The sequence below is a fragment of the Schistocerca piceifrons genome, chromosome 4 (assembly GCF_021461385.2).
Source record: "Schistocerca piceifrons isolate TAMUIC-IGC-003096 chromosome 4, iqSchPice1.1, whole genome shotgun sequence".
NCBI lineage: Eukaryota > Metazoa > Arthropoda > Insecta > Orthoptera > Acrididae > Schistocerca > Schistocerca piceifrons.
Window position 1 is genome coordinate 616,168,076 of NC_060141.1, and position 19,427 is coordinate 616,187,502.

Below are 19,427 nucleotides of genomic sequence, written 5' to 3' on the forward strand. Positions count from 1 at the left end.
AGCCACAGGAGTTTCCTTACAAGTTTTAGCACTGTGTGTTGGTAGATTTTTAGGAAATCATACCTGTGGTAGTGACACTACCGACATGTCCCAATTATGTGACAGCCTCGCGCATCGATTCCACTACCTGAGCTGTCATGTTTTCACATACCATAGACAGAAAATTGAAATGAGATGCTATAGTCTGTTTATTTTTTTTTTAATGAAGGTGATAAACTCTAACATTTCTTATCAAAATTTACTATAGCACTGAAACTGTCATGAAATAGGTACACAACAGCTCACTGACAAATTGGTTGGAAGCTTGAGGCTTACAGCAAGAGAGACATAAATAGAAGCAAATTATGCACAAAAATGAATTCCATATTCTGATTTTAAATTTCCTTAGTGACATACAGATTCTGAAAATTATACATGAGGTCTGACTTGTTGCTGCAGGATACAAACAGATGTCTCATGATTAAAGCTTTAAGCAATGGTTGCACCTAACACTTCAAAAAATTGGAAAACTTTAACAGTAAATAAATATTCAATTAGTAAGTTGTAGGTCTTGGTAGTACATGATTAAATATCATTAAAACACACATGAAAAATCTCCTTGATCAATTCCAGTTTGACTTTTAACACACTGAGTATGCTCAAATGGCGAGCACTGCACGGCAATGAATGGAAGAATTTCAAAACCTTGCCTATGACTTACTCCAGCAGCAACAAAAGTTACCAAAAATAGACTAATAGGATCTCTTAATTGATAAAAATCAGATGTTACCAAAGAAGTAAACACAGCTGTGTAATTTTATAAAAAGGTCCATTTCAATGATAAATATGACAGCTTATGCAACACTGAAGTGCTGAACTAGGAAACATTTTGTAGATCCATTACAAAATATTAATTTTTAACCTGTTTATGTTCCTGCTTCTTTTTTTCTTCTAATAAGCGCTTCCTTTCATCATACTCCCCAATCCCCAGAAGCAGCTTGCTAGATGTTCTGCAAGTTGGGTTCAGGGGTGAATATTCTCCGTAGCGAACCATCTTACGATCTGACTAGAAGAAGAAAAAGAAAACCCGACTTTAAATTCAGAACACAGTTTTATAATTTAGGAAGGCTATTCAAAATAATAAATAGTAATAATAATAACATACAGACATATTCTAAAAAGATTTGGCTTCTGGAGAAGCAAGTAACACATTAGGCCCAATTTTTTATTTATTTTATTTATTTATAGATCAGGTTCAGTAGGACCAAATTGAGGAGCAAATCTCCAAGGTCATGGAACATGTCAGTACATGAAATTACAACACAAAAGTAATAACAGATAAAAATAAAATGTTTATGAACCCTAAAAAAGTCAATTCATAAGTTTAATTAAACGCAATCAACAATACAATAAGAATCAGCTTAATTTTTCAAGGAATTCCTCAACAGAATAGGAGTGTCCCATGAGGAAACTCTTCAGTTTCAATTTGAAAGCGCATGGATTACTGCTAACATTTTTGAATTTGAGCGGTAGCTTATTGAAAATGGATGCAGCACTATGCTGCACACCTTTCTGCACAAGAGTTAAGCAAGTCCAATCCAAATGTAGGTTTGATTTCTGCTGAGTATTAACTGAGTGAAAGCTGCTTATTCTTGGGACTAAGCTAATATTGTTAACAAGAAATGACAGGAATATATATAGTGAGAGGCCAATGTCAAAATACCCGAACTTGTGAACAGGGGTCAACAAGAGATTCGTGAAATTACTCCACTTATTGTCCACACCACCCGTTTCTGAGCCAAAAATATTCTTTTAGAATGGGAAGAGTTACCCCAAAACATAATACCATATGACATAAGCGAATGAAAATAAGCAAAGTAGACTAATTTCCATATCAAACAATCACTCACTTTAGATATCGTTCGAATAGTAAAAATGGCAGTATTAAGTCTTTGAACAAGATCCTGAAAGTGGGCTTCCCATGACAGTTTACTATCTATCTGAGCACCTATAAATTTGAACTGTTCAGTTTCACTAATCATATACCCATTCTGTGAAATTGAAACGTCGGGTTTTGTCGAATTGTGTATTAGAAACTGTAAAAATTGAGTCTTACTGTAATTTAGCGTTAGGTTATTTTCTACAAGCCATGAACTTAGGTCATGAACTGCACTATCTGAAACCGGGACAGTGTTGCACACAACATCCTTTACTATGAAGCTAGTGTCATCAGCAATCAGAAATATTTCAGAGTTACCTTTAATACGATTTAGTGACTTCTTATTCTACGAGAGCATCATCATGTGCATTTCATCACAGGGAGTCCAAATACTAAACACAGAATAATACAGCAAACGAAGATAAATCATCTTTAGGATTGGAGAAAAGAAGGTTAACACAGCAAAACAGTTTGTAAACAACTGGAGAACTACTGTTGTTCAATTTTTGGTTATTTGATGGTTTTTGTACCCCATTAGCATACAGATTACTTTCTCTTAAAATATGGTGCAGTGCTAAGTTAACACACCGCAAGGATCCTCCTGAGGAGATGCGCCCCCCCCCCCCCCCACCCCTCCATGGCATCCAACTGATACAACAGGCATTTTATTTTTCTTACAAGCCTACATTTGCGCAGCTGTTGCTGCCAATTTCAATGTGACCCAATGCTTTGCACAACACACTTGATACCCCCACTTTTACAAAACAAAAAAAAGAGAGGAAATGAAAGGAAACCATGAAGGATAAAAATGCTTGAGAATATAAATAACAATTTTAAACTATTAACATCAACAAAACTTTTGTATCAGCCTGATGATATGCCGTGCAGGTGTGTTGCTATTATGACTGCTCCTGTACAGATCAGAAGGTCACCACTGACATTGTTTATAAACATACACACAGTTATAATGAGTGCTCCCTACAATTAGAACACCACACTTTAATGGATTGCAGTGTTTGAGTTGAAAATAAAGCTCCAGTAGAAACTAATTACATAGGTCTGTGGAACAGCTGAGTGAACATCCATCATGCTACGAAAGACAGTTGCGACCAATGATCAGGTCCACATCACCGTGTTATGCGCAGAAGGCTTGCCAATGGGGGCAGTTGATAGATTTGTGCACCAGAGGGATGTGGTACGGAGACTGAACTGGCTCAAATCGGCAGGCAGTGTTGAGGACTTACACTACACAGCTCATTCGTGTTTGACAGGGGCACAGTATGATCAATATCTACAACTTTTGAGCCAAAGGAACCATGGCTGAGTCCCCTAGGACTTAATTCAGCAGTCAATGAGGCTAAAGGACATCAAGTAAATTGTTAAGAGCTCACGGTGCGATGCGACTCTTCATTCCCAATGACCATGGCAAACACCACATAGTACATCCCAACACTGTGACGTAGTTGCAGATGGGTAAGAAATAACGCAGAAGGGACATCCCAGGATTGGTATCAGGTATTGTTTACAGATGAAACTTCGGTCTGTTTATACCCTAATAATCGCAGACAACATGGTAATATCGAATGCCTCCACGACTGTGCGAGAAGGTGGTGTCCCACTGATGTTCTGAGTAGGCATTACGTGAGGCCACCATAAATTTTTTGCATTGTTGAGGACAATCTCACAGCTCTACAGTACTGGGATGAGATTCTGCAACCAATAGTGGGACTGTATTGCCAACACTTGAGTAACAAATTCATCTTGATGGATGACAACTCACAAGCTCATCATGCTGCTCTTGTGAACAAATTCCTCAGCATGTGAGGATCACCAGAATGGAATGGCCTGCCTGTTACTGGATATACACCCAATCAAACATACATGGGATTGATTGAAATGCGCTATTTTTGGATGTTGACAACGACAATGTTGTCTGCGTGACTCATGCGGAATCATCATGGAAGAGTGAGACAATTTGGATCAGGGTGGATTGATTTCAGCAATGGTATGCCACAACAGAGTCAAGCCTTTATCCGAGCAAGGGGATGTTACACCACGTACTGCCTATGAGAAACAGACAACCTTATTGTTACACTTTTTTGTTATCTGGACACACTGAAAATCAATATATATGTATGCCACACCATGAATTTAGAAATAACAGATGGTGCAAAACTTTTCTTGATGTGTGTATCTGAAAAGGATGATACCATAGCCTACATATCTTGCAAAGAAAAATGAGCAGTGAATATATCAAATTTATGAAAAACAAAAAGAAATCAGAAGATATTCAAGTACTAAATTCAATTCTATAAACACACTTGACAACTGTAATATTCTTGTACGTTTTGCTAAAACTGTCTTGTCATGAGAAACTTTAGTTAATTCACAACTACAAAGGCAATTTACTACACTTTTGATGAACAATACACCACAATGAGTTCCACTGCCTCTGGTATAATGTGTAATGTGAAACATTACGAGAAAATGTATGGTCTGCAATAAATAACAGGAACATCAGAGCAAGAGAGTCTGGAAGCATACATGACAATGTCCATCAACATTATCTAGGTTAAGCGTTCAATACTGTCATGAGATCCAGTGCATGTAGTGTGGTGTGGTGTGGTGATTAGTACTGCAAGCTGCCAGTTGAAATCCATCCACCCGCAATGACTGCCATTTTTAATATTAAATAGTTGGTCTGTTTTGAGAAGCCATAGTATTGCTTCACTGTGGTCAGATATGTAATGCTAAAATTGGCTAAACAAGAGATTTAGTGGAATTATGAAAACTCACTTCTAGAAGTGTATGTATAATCAATAAAAACTCTGAACTCTGGATTCCAGACGCGAGGGGAGGGGGGGGGGGGGGGTCAAGTGCTCCCTCTTGTCCCCTCCCCTGCAGATGGAAGATGCTTATATATGAAGATGCCCCTTTCCATTGTATTTTACACCTGGCAGTATTTCATTTGAGTTGCAACAGGGAGTAACAATGAATGATCTACCTTGTGAATTTGATCATCATGTTGGGGGAGGCTTTATCTTCATTAGGAAAAAACTGAGTACCGACAACATGTTTACATAGTAGAAAGATTTCTAATCAACTCCATCAGACAGGATGCCTTCAATTGAAAGTGCCCCACAGTGTTGACTTAAACTAAGTGAAAATTCCCTGCATGTAATAAATACTTGCTGCCTTCTAGCCCAGGATACCCCACAGGTACTTACTTCCAAGACATACATACAGTTACCATACTCTCACTCCTCCTATCACTTCTGGCTGTTGCACATTGTTCAAGCTTTAACAATAATAGAACTGACTATTGTGAAGACAAATGTCTGCCATGTAAGTTCAACAGTGGACAAGATTCAGTTATTCTCAAAATTTCCAGTGACTTTCATATCAGCTGGTAAAATATGTTTGCTCGCCCTCATTCTATACATACGATTTACTATATTGTCACGACGAATCAAGTCAAATTCTGAAGGCAGAGTTGTCAATGAAGTACTCATACAACACTTTCTGAAAACATGTTTATTACCAGCACCTACATATAGCCGCAATAGAACTGAATTCCTGGGCTGAGAGTTCAGTTATTTATACAGATATTAAATATTCCTAAATGTTGGTATTTATATAAACATTGAATATTCCAGAATATATGAGCATTACAAATATATTTCCAGAACCCTCCAGAAATGATAATTACCAAACAAAAAATTGCTAGTGGTCAAATCTGAACTGACAACTCCCAGCACATCACCCAGCAACACTAACCACTATACCACACTATGTGCTCTGCAGCTCACGGCATTTCTCTGTCTCTGACAGAGAAATGGCGACCCACTGTTCCAGAAATTCTCATTTGTGCTAACTGCAGCACTGTGGATCTAGATCTTATCAGTGATCCTTTGTCTGATGGCACTGGCAGATCTTGACATTCTGGTTATGTTGTTATACTTACTACATTATAATGAGCAATGAAGCTTCATAATCGTCAAGTGGGTCTTCAGTTTCTTTGAACCCACCATTGTCAACCAGCCTCTCGGATTGTAGCAGAGTGTCAAACGGAGGACATCAAAGACATCTCTGCACTTTTCTTTCTGAAGGGTCATAATCCTTGACTAAAAGTGTGATGTCTGAGAAGCAACAAAGGATATGTGCCAAAGTAGCGCTTTAGTTCTGACAGTTGCACGTTCGCACAGGTGGAACAATCTAAACCACGTCTCCTGGGCTGTGTCTCACTGGTTGGTGCTTGGCATTGTAGCGCTCTCAGTCTTCCTCTTCAGCATCCAGTGTCCGTATGTGAGCCAACTGCCTTGGTTCTTTGGTCTTTGTAATGAGGTATCCATGTAGTCATTTGAATATCATCCGAATAAAACAGGAACAGTGTATCCATTGTTGCTGCTTCAGCCTCGTAACTGTGGAGCAGGAAGAACTGTGTGAAGCCTGTGGGGCCTAGCTGTGCTGTGTTGTATGTGAATGTGAAATGGAGTATTCCAATCTCTCGTGTTGTATACGTACATCAGCAGCATATCTGCCAACAACTTATTAAAGAATTCTGTATTGTCATTCATCTGAAGATGGTAGGCATTTATCAGGTAGGTTATGTTGCAATGTGAAATTACCTGTGATACTTGCCTTGACTGGAAAACTTTTCCACAATCAGAAATCATCGCAGGTTTCAGAGTGTTGTCTTCTACAAGGAACTTCACAATTTCTGGAGCTTCAGTAGTTGGCGCAGCTTTAGTGACAGCATAATGGTTGAGGTAGACAGTGAAGATCGTTACCCATTGATTCCAAAGTGGTGACTTCAGCAACCTCCTCAAGAGGTCAATTCCAATTTGGTGGAGTGACACTGCAGGTGTGATTGGTACCAAATGCCCTGGAGTGGCACATACTTCCATTGCTGGCATTCCGTACAGTGTCTCACATAATGTCAAATGGACCAGTAGAGCCCCCGTGAACCCCCGGTGACAAATTAGGGCAAGTGGCTGTTTAATGTGATGGAAAGATGAACAAACATTTCTGCCACATTAAAGCATAATTCTCGTATACAATGCTCCATTAATTAATTAATAGGGATTCTCCTTCGGTTGGTTCCTCCTCCAAGGATTCTATAGTTTTCAGCAGTGCTGAATCTTACCCCTGTTCATTAATAAAGTCATTTAACATAGCAATGACTGAGATTTCACCCATGTTACTATGTTCCACCAAAGAATCCTTTGAAAGGCAGTTGGTGTCCTTGTGTTTTGTTTCCACTTTTGTACAATGATACACTGGAAAGTAATGCAGGCAAGCTTCTAGAATGTGGACAAAATGACCTTGAGAAATGCGCGAGGTAGCATATGGAAGATAACTTTCCCCTTTACATGTGTGCACAGTTGGCATCTGTTATGTTCACCCAGTGTATTTTGAGTAGCGAAAGTATGGAGACATATTCTAGTGATAAGTCCATGCAAGTTAAACAGTATGCTGTTATTGAATTTTTAACAGCTGAAAATGAGACTCCTGGTGAAATTCATTATCATTTACAGGCAGTTTATAGCGATGATTTTGTAGATAGGTCTACTGTAAATTGATTGGTAATAAAATTTCATGGGTGTGAGCCTGGAAAATCCATAATCATTGCTGAAACATAAAGCAAATGTCTGATCACTACCACAGATGAACATTGCACATCCAGTGACAATTTGATTTAAAATGATTGGCAAATCACTCACAAGTGTATTGCATACCATACTGGAATATCTGAGGCACTTGTCAACTTCATTATTAAACAGCAATCTTGCAACATGACTCAGCCACACACCTCACACAAAACTGAAGAAACTCTGCAAAACTGGAAGTAGGAACTTATTCTACAGCCTCCTTACTCCCCCGATCATGTGTCTTGCAATTTTTATTTTCTTCCTCTACTCGCAAGACCTCAAGGGTAATCATTACACCTCAGGCTATTAGATAAAAGCAGCTGTCCTCGATTCAAGAAAAGTCAGAAGAATTTTTTCAGTGACAGAATAAAAAAACTTATAATACATTTGTTTTTGTTTGTGTTCTACAAGCATGTGTACATTACTTTTCAGTCCACCCTCATATACAACTGTGATGCACTCCTGAAGCCTCAGTGCTCATCTCCACAGCCGACCTGGCAGATCCTTCAGGCTAGTCAGCTAGCACAGAGAATGGTGGTCCATCACACGGTGAATGGTTTGCTAAATAAACACGACCAAAATCTATTGATGGCCCAAACATCTGTGAGGCACTATTTATCGATTCAAGATCAGTTCATGTCACACTTGGATAGCACTCTGAAAGCATAAGCTATCATCTTTTCAGCACCCTCCTGAATTTGTAATAGAACTGCCCCTATTCCAGAACCACTAGTATCAGTTTGAAGTTCTTCTTTGGCATTCTCTTAATATAATAGTAGAACTGGAGATGTCAGCAACTCTATAATGAAACAGAAAACACTTTGCACTTCGTTACAGGTAATGGGTGTCTCCTTGCAATAGTTTTTGCGAAGGACAGGTCTTGGTGCAGAAGCTGTACGTGAACTGCCAATAGTATGAGCGAATTTAAAAAAAAAAAAAAAAAACCCTTCTGTCACAAATGCATCAAGGAATTGGAAAATCTGTGACAGTTCTTAAGTTCTCTGTAATGGGATGGACTCCATCACCATTCACTAGGTGCCCCAGGTTTTTATTCCTTGGGAGAGGAAGAGGCACTTTGTCAGACTCAGACAGAGACATACAGTGTGAACACACTTGAACACGGTTGTCAGGTGGCTTGGGCATTCATTAAAAGGCTTTGGGTGGGGGAGGGGGACAAAACAATATCATCCAGATAGGAAAGAGATGCCATCCATTTAAGGTATCTAAGTAGGTTGTCCATCATACATTTGAAGCTGGCTGGAGTGTTACAGTCCAAATGGAATAATAATAAATTCATGGAGGATGGTAGGAATTATCAAGGCAGTCTTCCTGGCCAGCCTTAGCAACCTTGATTTGCCAATAGCAGTACTCCACGTCCATGGCTGGGACATACTTTGCTCCTTTTCAGCAGTAACAGTGTCATCAGTGCATGGCAAAAGATAAAAGTCTTTTCTGCGATTTGGTTCAGTCGTCGGTAGCCAATGCAGAAACACCAGGGGCTGTCCTTCTTCTTCTTCTTCTTCTTCTTCTTCTTCTTCTTCTTCACAAGGACCATAGGACACTTTCTAAATGGTCAATGATGTCATCTTGCGGCATCTTCACCACTATCTCCCAGATTATCCATTATTCATCTGATGACACACTATATAAATTTTGGATGATCCCTGGTGTTGATATGGTATTTTACCATGGCCTGTTTGGTCCATCTTCCTTTTCTCCATTGCAGATTTGAAGGCACCTGAAAATTGGTGCAGAATGGCTAACACTCGCTGACATTCCTCAGTTAGGCCATATCCTATTGCCAGCTCAGTAGTAGCTTCCTTCCTTGTGTTGACTGTAGTGGTAGCAGACCAAAATTCTTTGTTGAGAACATTAAGGTGCACTTCCTGGACTTATTCAGCTGTTCCTACACAGATATCTTTAGAAACAAGTTGTGGCTGTAGATGACGTTCGTGATCTAAAGGTCTCTTTGATCACCTGCAATGCCTACAATCTCCGCAGGCATACAGATTTCACTTGTGATCCTGAGTAGCCATTTGCAACCAACAAAAGTTTCACAGTTTAACTGAGCATCTCAACTGATAATTGGAACTCATCTCATTAATGGCCAGATAAGAAAGTCTTCAATAGCAAACATGGCCCAAAGAAATCTTTGTTGTGTGTGCTTGTTGCAACAGCTTTGTTAATCTGGAGCTCTGACTTTCCATAGTCTGTGACTGCTTTGATGCCTGCAAGAAGTTCCATCCAAGAATAACATACCGACAACATTCTGTTACATTCAAAGGGCTGTGTTTTTTTCATTGATAGTTATTGTTGCAATACATGTTCACCATTTGTGACTTTCTGCACGATTGCTTTCTTATCGTGGACATAGTCCTATTTACCTGATGGTGATGAGCATCCGGCATTACAGAAAAGGAAGCCCCTGTGTTGACTAGTGTCTGGACAGACTGTCCATCAATGGTGTTGAGATTTCCTGACATCTTCATACTTGTTGTCCACAGAGAATTTGCATCTTTCGTGGCCTCACCTCCACAGATGATCTCCATGCTCCTTTTTCCTGAAGTCAATGGCTAGGCAATGACTGGTGTCAATGAACAGCGATGGCAAATGGCTACAGCATTTTGGGGAGTGACCTTCTCTGGGATGTGGTGATGAGCTAAGTGTCACAGGTCGGTTATAATCTGCAGTTTAGTGACGTGAATAGAACTGTTGCGATGGTGGTGTAAGGTTGTATAAAACTTGCCTCCTTTCTCGCAGGTGCATGCAATGTGTTCATTGCATCCATAGTGAAAACAAACTTGTATGTTGTCCTCTGTCCTGAAAATGTCTGTTCTTCTGTGCGTTGTTGTACTTGATGGAGGAGTTTGTTGCACCTGTATGGATCGGATGCTGGGTGGTTGTTTGACAGCTTTCTGGCATAAGTCTGAGTTGGCAGAGTCTATTTTTCATGGTATACTGGACTAGTGGCATAGACTGGTGCTAAAGATTGATACGCATCTTCTTTGACATTCTATATTTTCTCCTGAAGAATGGGGTTGACATTTGTGGCTGTTATCTCATGTGTACTAGGCCAGACATCTCTGGCTGCCATACACAAGTGTATCTCTTCTCATACTATATGGTATATGGGAGAGGTGAGCAGATGGTGCTCTTCCACAACTGCCATAGCGATGACATTCGTGAGTCAGTCTTACCTCATTCGTCTGACTTTCCTGTTGCATTTACCCAATTCACTAGCACTATTTGATGTATTCCTCTGTCACTGTGACATCCATTACTGAGGTGTTTGGCACACGTCTTCTGCAGCCCATTTCGTCTAGCTTGAGAATTTGTCAGCTTCTGTCATATTCAAATTCACTGTATGGCATAGGGCCACAATATTCCGTTTGTACGACTGTCATTTCCGCATCACACTGGGCCCTGTTTTTCAGTTGCTAATTTACTAGGTGGACTTTTACTGTTGATTGATGCCAAACATTTTCTTCAGTTCTCCCTGTAATTTCTTCTAGCTGTTCAGCTCCTCTTCACTGTTCTCCAACCACTGTTGTGCTGTGCCATGCAAGTAAAAGTATGCATTTGCCAAACACATCATGTCATCCCACGTGTTGTATATGGTGAATTGGTCCAATCCTTTCTGTAATTTCAATTTGTCCTGACCAGTGTCTCTGGAAAACATGATGCATGCCTGATGTGCAGCTGACTCACTGCCATTTTGAAATCCATGTGTACTGAACATGGATCTAAGGAATGCCTTTATTCCAGTTCCTGTCCACACAACACAGGTTTTACATTGCTTTATTTGAGCCACAGCGATACAGATGTTTTAAAGTACCTGGCATCTTCACCAAACAATGTCACACTGAAAACACAATCGAGTCCAATCCCGAAGGCAGGGCCACCAATGAAGTACAAAACATACCACTGAAAGCACGTTTATTACTGACACCAATGTACACTCAGAATAAAACTGAATCCTCAAGCAGAGTGCAGCTATTTCTACAAACATCAAATATTTAAGAATACTGGTATTTATAGAAACATTGAATATTTCAGAGTATACAAGTATTACAAATATATTTCAAGAATCTCATACAAGTGATAAATACTAAGTAATAGTTGCTGGTGGTTGGATTTTAACTGGCATTAGCAACATTGTCTCACATCAGCTACAAAATATACTGGTGCATCATCATGTCTCTTCCAAGTTCCACAATTGTGGCTCATTGGGGGGACATTTGATGGTTGGTTTTCTATTTTTTTGGGTGGGAGGGGGGGGGGGGGGCAGGAAGGGGGAAACCAAACAGCAAGGTCATCAGAAATTGAGGGAGGAACAACATAAATAGCACAGTCTAGTCTAGCGGAAGGGATGACGTGTAACCAAAGATTAAAAAAAGGATGTCAGGGCAGCATGAAAAGGAAAGAACAACAGACATGTGGGTGGAAATGGGGAGAGCAGAGCTGCTCCAGAAATGCTACGTGTGATGGGACACCAGCACCACCACTGATCCATCAACACACCCCACACAACTGATACAATGGGGACAACAGGGGAAGAGGACAGAAGAAAAGGAGAAACACACTGCACAAAGTACCAGACAAAATGGAGGGAAAGCTGGGGAGGAGGGAGGGGGGGGGGGGGTTATAATCTGACTGGTGTGGAGGCAATGTCAAGTCTTCTCTAACCAACACCTACACTGAGAGACTGAGATTTTGCAGACGAAAATTAAAGAACTTAAACCTGAGTGGACAAAGCACTTTCATAAAGAAAACTGAGGATAGATGTAACCATGCGGGAGTCATCTCCTAACACTAGAGACAAAGAAAGTTGGGAGGGACTTATTTAGTACAAAGGGATAAAAGCCAGGCAGTCCAGCATAATATGGATTACTGTGATGGAACACGGTACTTAATATGAACAATATGCACCCAAGAGAGGATGGCAGATTCCCACCATGAGAGGCAGAGGGAAGAACGCCACATGGTGGGAGACTTCTTGATTGTGCAATGTTTATTTGACTGGGAGGTAGCCTCCCAAGAGTCGGCCTGCAACTGAGCAAAATGGGATTTTCTGTAAAGCCACAAATCTGCTCCCAGAGTGAACACAGAGATCATGGAGTAGGTGGCAAACTCGCCTCCAGCCAGATGATCAGCATCTGGGATATCTATGTAGCCAGGAACCCAAAGGAAACCAACTGAACAAGCGGCATCACCAAGTTCAGCAAGAAGACCGTTTCATGAAGATGAGGACCCAATAGATGGTCATCAATTCTGCAGTAAACACCCCACATGTGGAAGGCAAGAGATGGTGTTCCATGCCAACAGAAGACGTGAAGGCATACCCCACATTATCGGCAGATTTGGTTGCCATCCGCAGTCGAGGAACTAACCAAGTTGGGTGTTTTCAGGAGAGACTGTGAGCATGAGGACAAGGAGAGTAGATGGAAGTCATGGCGAAGAGAAGCGAGGCGGAGCCCAACTGGTAAATCCCACCAAGGGTGGGCAGCAGGTGTGCGATGGCCCAAAGCCACGAAAAGAATAGAATAGGAGGGGTGAGCAGGGGAAGAGCAGGTAGTGATGGCATAGGAAACCAGGAGCTGCAACTGCCGTATCGACAGGGAGGGATCCCGGCATCGGTTGCTAAACAAATATAACAATGATGAACCGCGTCCAAGGGGAGCCGCGTGGATCCACAAACTTGATAGTCATTGTCCACATGAGACAGAACTAATGCCCAATAAAAGTGGAGAAGGGTTGAATGATCTGCCCCCTAAGAGGTTTGGGCAAGGAAGTGGAGGACATCGAGTTGAGAAAACAGCCAACTTTCAGATGACTGATATGGGACAACCAAGTAATCTTGTTGTCAAAAAGAAGACCCAAGAAATGGAATTGGGGGCTGCAGTCAGGTATTGGGCACCGAGGTAGAGCTTCGGATCAGGATGGATCATAGTACGGCGACAGAAATGCACCACCCTCAACATAAAGGGAGAGAACTGAAAACCATGCAAGTGTGTCCATGTGGTAGTGTGTCCATGTGGTAGTGTGTCCTTGTGGTAGTGTGCCAGATGGCACCCTGGAACTGTCACAGAGGCCGCCGAGTGGGCGCTTGTCCAAATACAGAAATCATCCACATCCAGAGCAGGGGTGACCAATGGTCCAGCAGAGGTCATAAGTCCATTAATAGCAATGAGAAAAAGGAGGATGCCCTGAACAACATGTGGGAAGAGAGCCAAAGACCACATTCATGGAGCATAACGAGGATGTGATGGTGCCAAGCTAAGTCTCATGCCTTCTGAAGATCAAAGAAAACTGCAACAAGATGGCGGTGCTGAGAAAACGCGTGCCGATCTACTGTTTCCAATTGAAGCAGATGACTGATCTGAGGCTGTCCCTCACAAAACCTGCACTGGTAACCCGGAGTTTCAAAGACCCAATTGAGCCGATGAGCCAATATCCATCCTAGTAACTTGCATGGAACATTGCTCAGGCTGGCTGGCTTGTAATTGGGATGGCATATCATTCCCACGGCTAAGGACAGAAACCACAATACTGTCTCTCCATTGAGAGGGGAAAATGCCATGAAGCCGAATATAGATAAACACCCAGAGGAAATACTGTCGTTGTGGAGGAGTGAGATGTTGAAACAATTAGTTGTGGAGGTGGAATCAGGGCCAGTAGCCAGTGAGAAGAAGAGAGGGCCGGAAGAATAGGATTTCGCCTGACGAGAGGTAAAACATTCATGGGAAGCTGCATCCCTCTCTTTCCAGAGGAGGAAGGGCACTGGATAGGAGGCTGATGCCATCACAAAATGGTTTGTGAGGTGACTCACAATAACTGATGGGTCTGTACAAAGGCCACATGGAAGGGCAAGGCCCTAATGGAAGACTACTGCTGACACTCTTGGAGGGTGCAAAGTGTAGCCCACACCCATGAAGAAGGGACGGAAGAGCTTAGAGAGGAGAAAAAGCATTTCCAACACACCCATTTCTTCTGTTTGGCTAAGTAATCAGCTTTGGCACAAAGATATTTAGGCCTAAAGGCAATAAGACTGGTGGAAGAAGGAAGCTGCTTAAGTTGTTACAAGACGAAACTGATGGACAGCGTACAGGGCGTGTAAAGCAGGGAACAGCAATGTATGGACCGGCATGCAAATGCCACCAGAAGCCCTCAAAAGGCCGATCCGGTTCCAACGGAAAGCACGGAACCCATGAGGGTTCAGTGAGTGAGCATCAATAAAATGAGATTCCTGAAGAATGACAAACTGCTGAGTAAAAGACAATGAGGGACTGCAGCTCTGGGAGATGATTGTAGTATCCGTTACAGTTCCAATGAAGAAGCACAGAGTGGGTATCCAAATGGGAGGTGAATGGGCTGGAGCCAATCATGCAGCTAGGTCACCATCCGTCACCAACAAGGACAGGGTGACATCCGTAAATAAGAGGTCTGACTCAGATTGCAAGGGGAGAGATGGTACCTCCGTGAGCCCCTGAGGGGGGTGCTTGTCCTGGGACTTTTGTTTCTTCTTCTTCTTCTTCTTCTTCTCCTCCTCCTCCTCCTCTTTCATAGGTTGAGGAAAGCAGGGCACAGAGAGAGAACAGGCTTCCGGAAGATTCAGAACCAGAAGGGAGCAGGCGACCTTGGGATGCACAGACCATGTGTCCTTTGGCTGAGATGTGGCAGCAGACCTCTAGCCTGAGAGATGCTGGTGGGAGAGGTCCTGGGAGGAGCCCCACCACCGGTGGGTGCTGAAAAAGGGGGACACTTCTTCGGCTGGGAAGGGAAGCAGTATCCAGAAGGGAGGGCTTGGAAACAGCAGAGAAGGGTGAGAGGAGATACAGATGGGACTGGGGTAAGGAAGAGGGAGGAGGGGGAAAGGATGAACAGAGGCAGAAGTAGAAGCCGTCAAAACAGAATGAGATTGGTCATATTTCTGACAAGCCTCAGTGTAAGACAATTGATCCATGGACTTATAGCCTGATATCTTCTTTTCTTTCTTCTAAGCCAGGCAATCTGGTGAGCGTGGAGAGTGAGAGCTGCAACAATTAACACACATGTGTGGCGAAACACAGGGGCTTCCCTCATGGAGCGGATGTCCACCCTCACCACATAGAGAGTCCAACGAACATCGGGAAGGCATGTGCCCGACACGCAAGCACTGAAAGCACTTAATGGTTGGCAGGATGTACGCTTCACATCACACTGGTAACACATAATCTTCACCTTCTCTGGAAAGTTATTTCCCTCAAATGCCAGAATAAAGGCACCAGTATCCGTGTGATTGTCCTTATGAACTTTCTGCATACACTGAACAAAAAGGACCACCTCGTCATTCCAGATTGGCCCGGAGAATCTCATCCGTTTGAAGGATGACTCCATGGACCATATTCAAAGACTGGTGAGGTGTAGTGGACACCAGGACATTGTCAAGATGATCACAAGCATGAAGAGCTGCAGAATGGGTGGGGGTAGAAGTTTTGATCAACAGGAACTCGACCACATCTTAATGAGAGACTCCACTTTGCCAAATTTGTCTTCGATATTTTCCACAAAAAATAATGGTTTTTTGGCACTGAACATATCCCTATCCATCCTAGTGCACACCAGGTAGCAGGGAAAGTGTTTCACCCCAAGCCAGTGAAGCTGGTCCTCCTCCCAGAGAGTAGCCTGGGAAGGAAAGGTCGTGGGGACATAAGAAGCAGCATTCAACAATCTGTTACCACCAAGAGATGGTCGTAGAAGATTGACCAGATTTTCTAAGCCTGATACACCTCACATGCAAAGCATCCACCCTGATACCACTCTCACCGACCAGTGGCTATCCCCACGGGCCCCGCCCAGCCACAGCTAGGGCTGTCTGGCACAGCGGCCAATGCCGGGATTCCTGATGCTGCAGTATGGCATGCAACCACTCCTAGGCATACAGAGGAGGCAACTGCTCAACTATCAGAAATGTGATCCCTGTACTGTTAGGAGGCTTAGCCAGATGGGTAGCAGGGAAAGAGCATGGAAGGGGAAGGAGGGAACAGCAGGGAAGGAGTATGGATGGGGAGGGAGGGGGCAGTAGGGAAGGAGCAAGGATGGGGAGGGTGGGGCAAGGAGAAGGAAATGCAACCTGGAAAGGCAGAATGGGCTGCTTGGGGCTCCACAGGCACGATGGGATGAACTCACAAAAGAACCATGAGCCACCTGGGGGGAGGGGTGATATTTCAGCCCTATCAGATGAGAATATAGTGTACTATTTAATCATACAATGCCTGCTGAAGGGCATCATCTAAAATTTTACAATTCTTTTTGACAACCACTATAAGGTCAATCAGTAATAAGTATGCAAGAAAAGAAAAACAAGTAATATTTTAAACTTAACTTTTATTACATCTGAAAAATGTTATAAGTGTTTTGATCATAAATGGTCTGTGTCATGGAATAATTATTAATAGCATTAGATTACATTGTACCTTACTCCACATAGACATGGTATCATGTGAGGAATTAAACTTTATATTATACAATAAATTTGCTTCTCATGAACATTATGGAAGTTGCTATGTAAAAAAAGCTTTTTATGAATAATAAATGGAAGTTAATTGATCACAGATCTGAAAAAGTGTTATCTGTTGCAATGTACCACTGCTGCACATATCAAGAATACAGTTGCAGAAGAAAGAATAATAAGTTTGGCCCTTCTCATTAAGAAATGGAAAGTTCATTACTTGCAAAATCTAGGTGACTTGGTCAAGAAAGAAGAGATACAACATCGTAGCTATAAAAGACATCCAAAGAATTTTCCTCATGCACGAAATAAAATCACTGGTATTTGGTAAGTAAACACAAGAAACTTGATATACCTGTAATGAAATACGTGGATCCCAGAAATTGACTCAGGAATCAATTGTAATGAATTTTCTAACACACATCTACCTTTCCAAAGCCAGTCACACAATTGAAATTACAACATAGGGACATTTTCAAAAGTTTACATTTCAAATACATCTGTACTAACTACAAAAATAAGACACACAGAAGGCGGCGGCAGCTCTCAGCCACGCATTCACAAGTACCCTGCAAATGGCTTATTTTTGTACACCTATGTTTACTATGAAGAATTACTTCACCCATATCAGGTTTCATTATTAATGTTACTGAAAAACTCCACACGGCATGCATGATGGAAAATGGCAGTCCTGATGCTCCTGGCTCCTACACACAACACAAAGTGTCCCTACAAAATAATTAGAAGCTACTGATGCTGTTTATAAATAGCAAACACCAGCACTGAGGAACCATCATAATCCCATTCTACATCTGTATCAATACTATGTGGATAAGTATGAAGTGAGCGGTAGGGCGTACCAGGTATTAAGTTTTCTCCCTATTCCTTTCACAGATGAAGCATGGGAAGACAAAGTGTTTGCACAGCTCTGTGTTAGCTGTTAAATAACAGCCTCATTTTATCCACGTGATCTCCGTGGGTCCAATACATAGCGGTCATCAGAATAGTCATTACTTCTGCCCTGAAACCCAGTTCTTGAAGTGGTTTAAGCAAGTTATTCCAGATATCTTTCTAAGTTAAGATTTCAACACTTTTGTTCAACTTTATCACTTTCAAGCAAGCCTATATCAATTTAAACAGCCTCCCTTTTTATACTATGTGCCCTTTGTTGTAGCTCAGTGGTTAAATGCCACAATAAGGCTTAAAAGGTCTCAAGTTATAGATGACAACATAAGTCAATTCAATGGTCAGAGGAAGGTGACATCACATGACCTCCAACAAGACCATGTTTACTACAGCACTGTTGTGTTTAAACCAACCTTCAGGTTGATGACACCTCAGCAGTTAATTATGGTGTACCCAAGTGTTTTGTATGCAATCTATTTTGTACAAAAGCTGCAGTTTCCCAGTACCCTACCAGTGACTGGTGGCTTTTCATTTAAGTGAGCCTATGTGTTTCATACCTCAACATAGCATTACCCTCAAATATTAGTGTAAAATCACTGACTAGCTGTGATTGATTAATACTGTAGTCAAGAAATAACAAGTTTTCAGTTTTGTGAAGTGCACAACTCTGCATTTTCCTACAGCAAGACTTCCCAAACTGTGTTCTGCAGGAAATGAATAACTACCCCAGGGTTGTAATAACATAGCATCTTTTTTCTACATCTTTATAATACTAATTATTTTTTAAAATGTTATTGCGAGTGATGTGTTACTAGGTATGATTTAAAACTGAAGTAATCACTAAATAAAACAAGTTTTTCTCATTTTTTTACAAATTTTATCAATCTTCAGGATAAACAAGGTATTTCATTAAACCTCCATTACTCTTGCGATGATTCCTGATGTGGTCATTAGCATGGATGGACAGGTGTCATCCACAACATAAACAATGTATTTGGACACTTTGAACAGTGTATATGGATGATTTTAGGGTTTTTTTATTTAAATATAATTATTCATGTGTGGTACATTGTGTGTGAAGCTGTTGCAAGAATCATCAATAGGGATGAAAGACAAGCCAATCCTTCTGACAAAGAGCAATGCCACATGATGTGCGAGAGGTTGCTCAGATTCCCACATGATATTTTTCTACAGGAATTCATGCACTGTGTAAAATTCAATACACTGATATTGAGTGTAGGAGGGATATTATGACAGAAATGAAATTGCTTTATACAATGTTTACACAATAAATACATTAAAAGAATTTTTGGTTTTCACTTCAGTGACCATATATATTTAAGTTGTACAAATCCCATTAATTTTTGGTCTCAGTCTTGGAGGTTATTTGGAAATTTCAGCACATTTCAGTCTGATAAATTACTAGACTTTCAAATGCAACTGAACCAAGCTAACGAGATAC

The 19,427-nt window shown here is 41.5% G+C and overlaps 1 protein-coding gene across 4 annotated transcripts in view; it reads right to left on the reverse strand.

Annotated features, from left to right (window-relative positions):
• The window catches only part of LOC124795299, a 143,106-nt gene that overhangs the window by 93,235 nt on the left and 30,444 nt on the right, over window positions 1-19,427 (reverse strand). For all 4 annotated transcript variants that reach the window (XM_047259259.1, XM_047259257.1, XM_047259256.1 and 1 more), the window contains one exon: window positions 902-1,045. In XM_047259259.1, coding sequence (XP_047115215.1) covers window positions 902-1,033 — 132 coding nt within the window. In that variant the 5' untranslated portion in view covers window positions 1,034-1,045. The remainder of the gene's footprint in view (window positions 1-901; window positions 1,046-19,427) is intronic.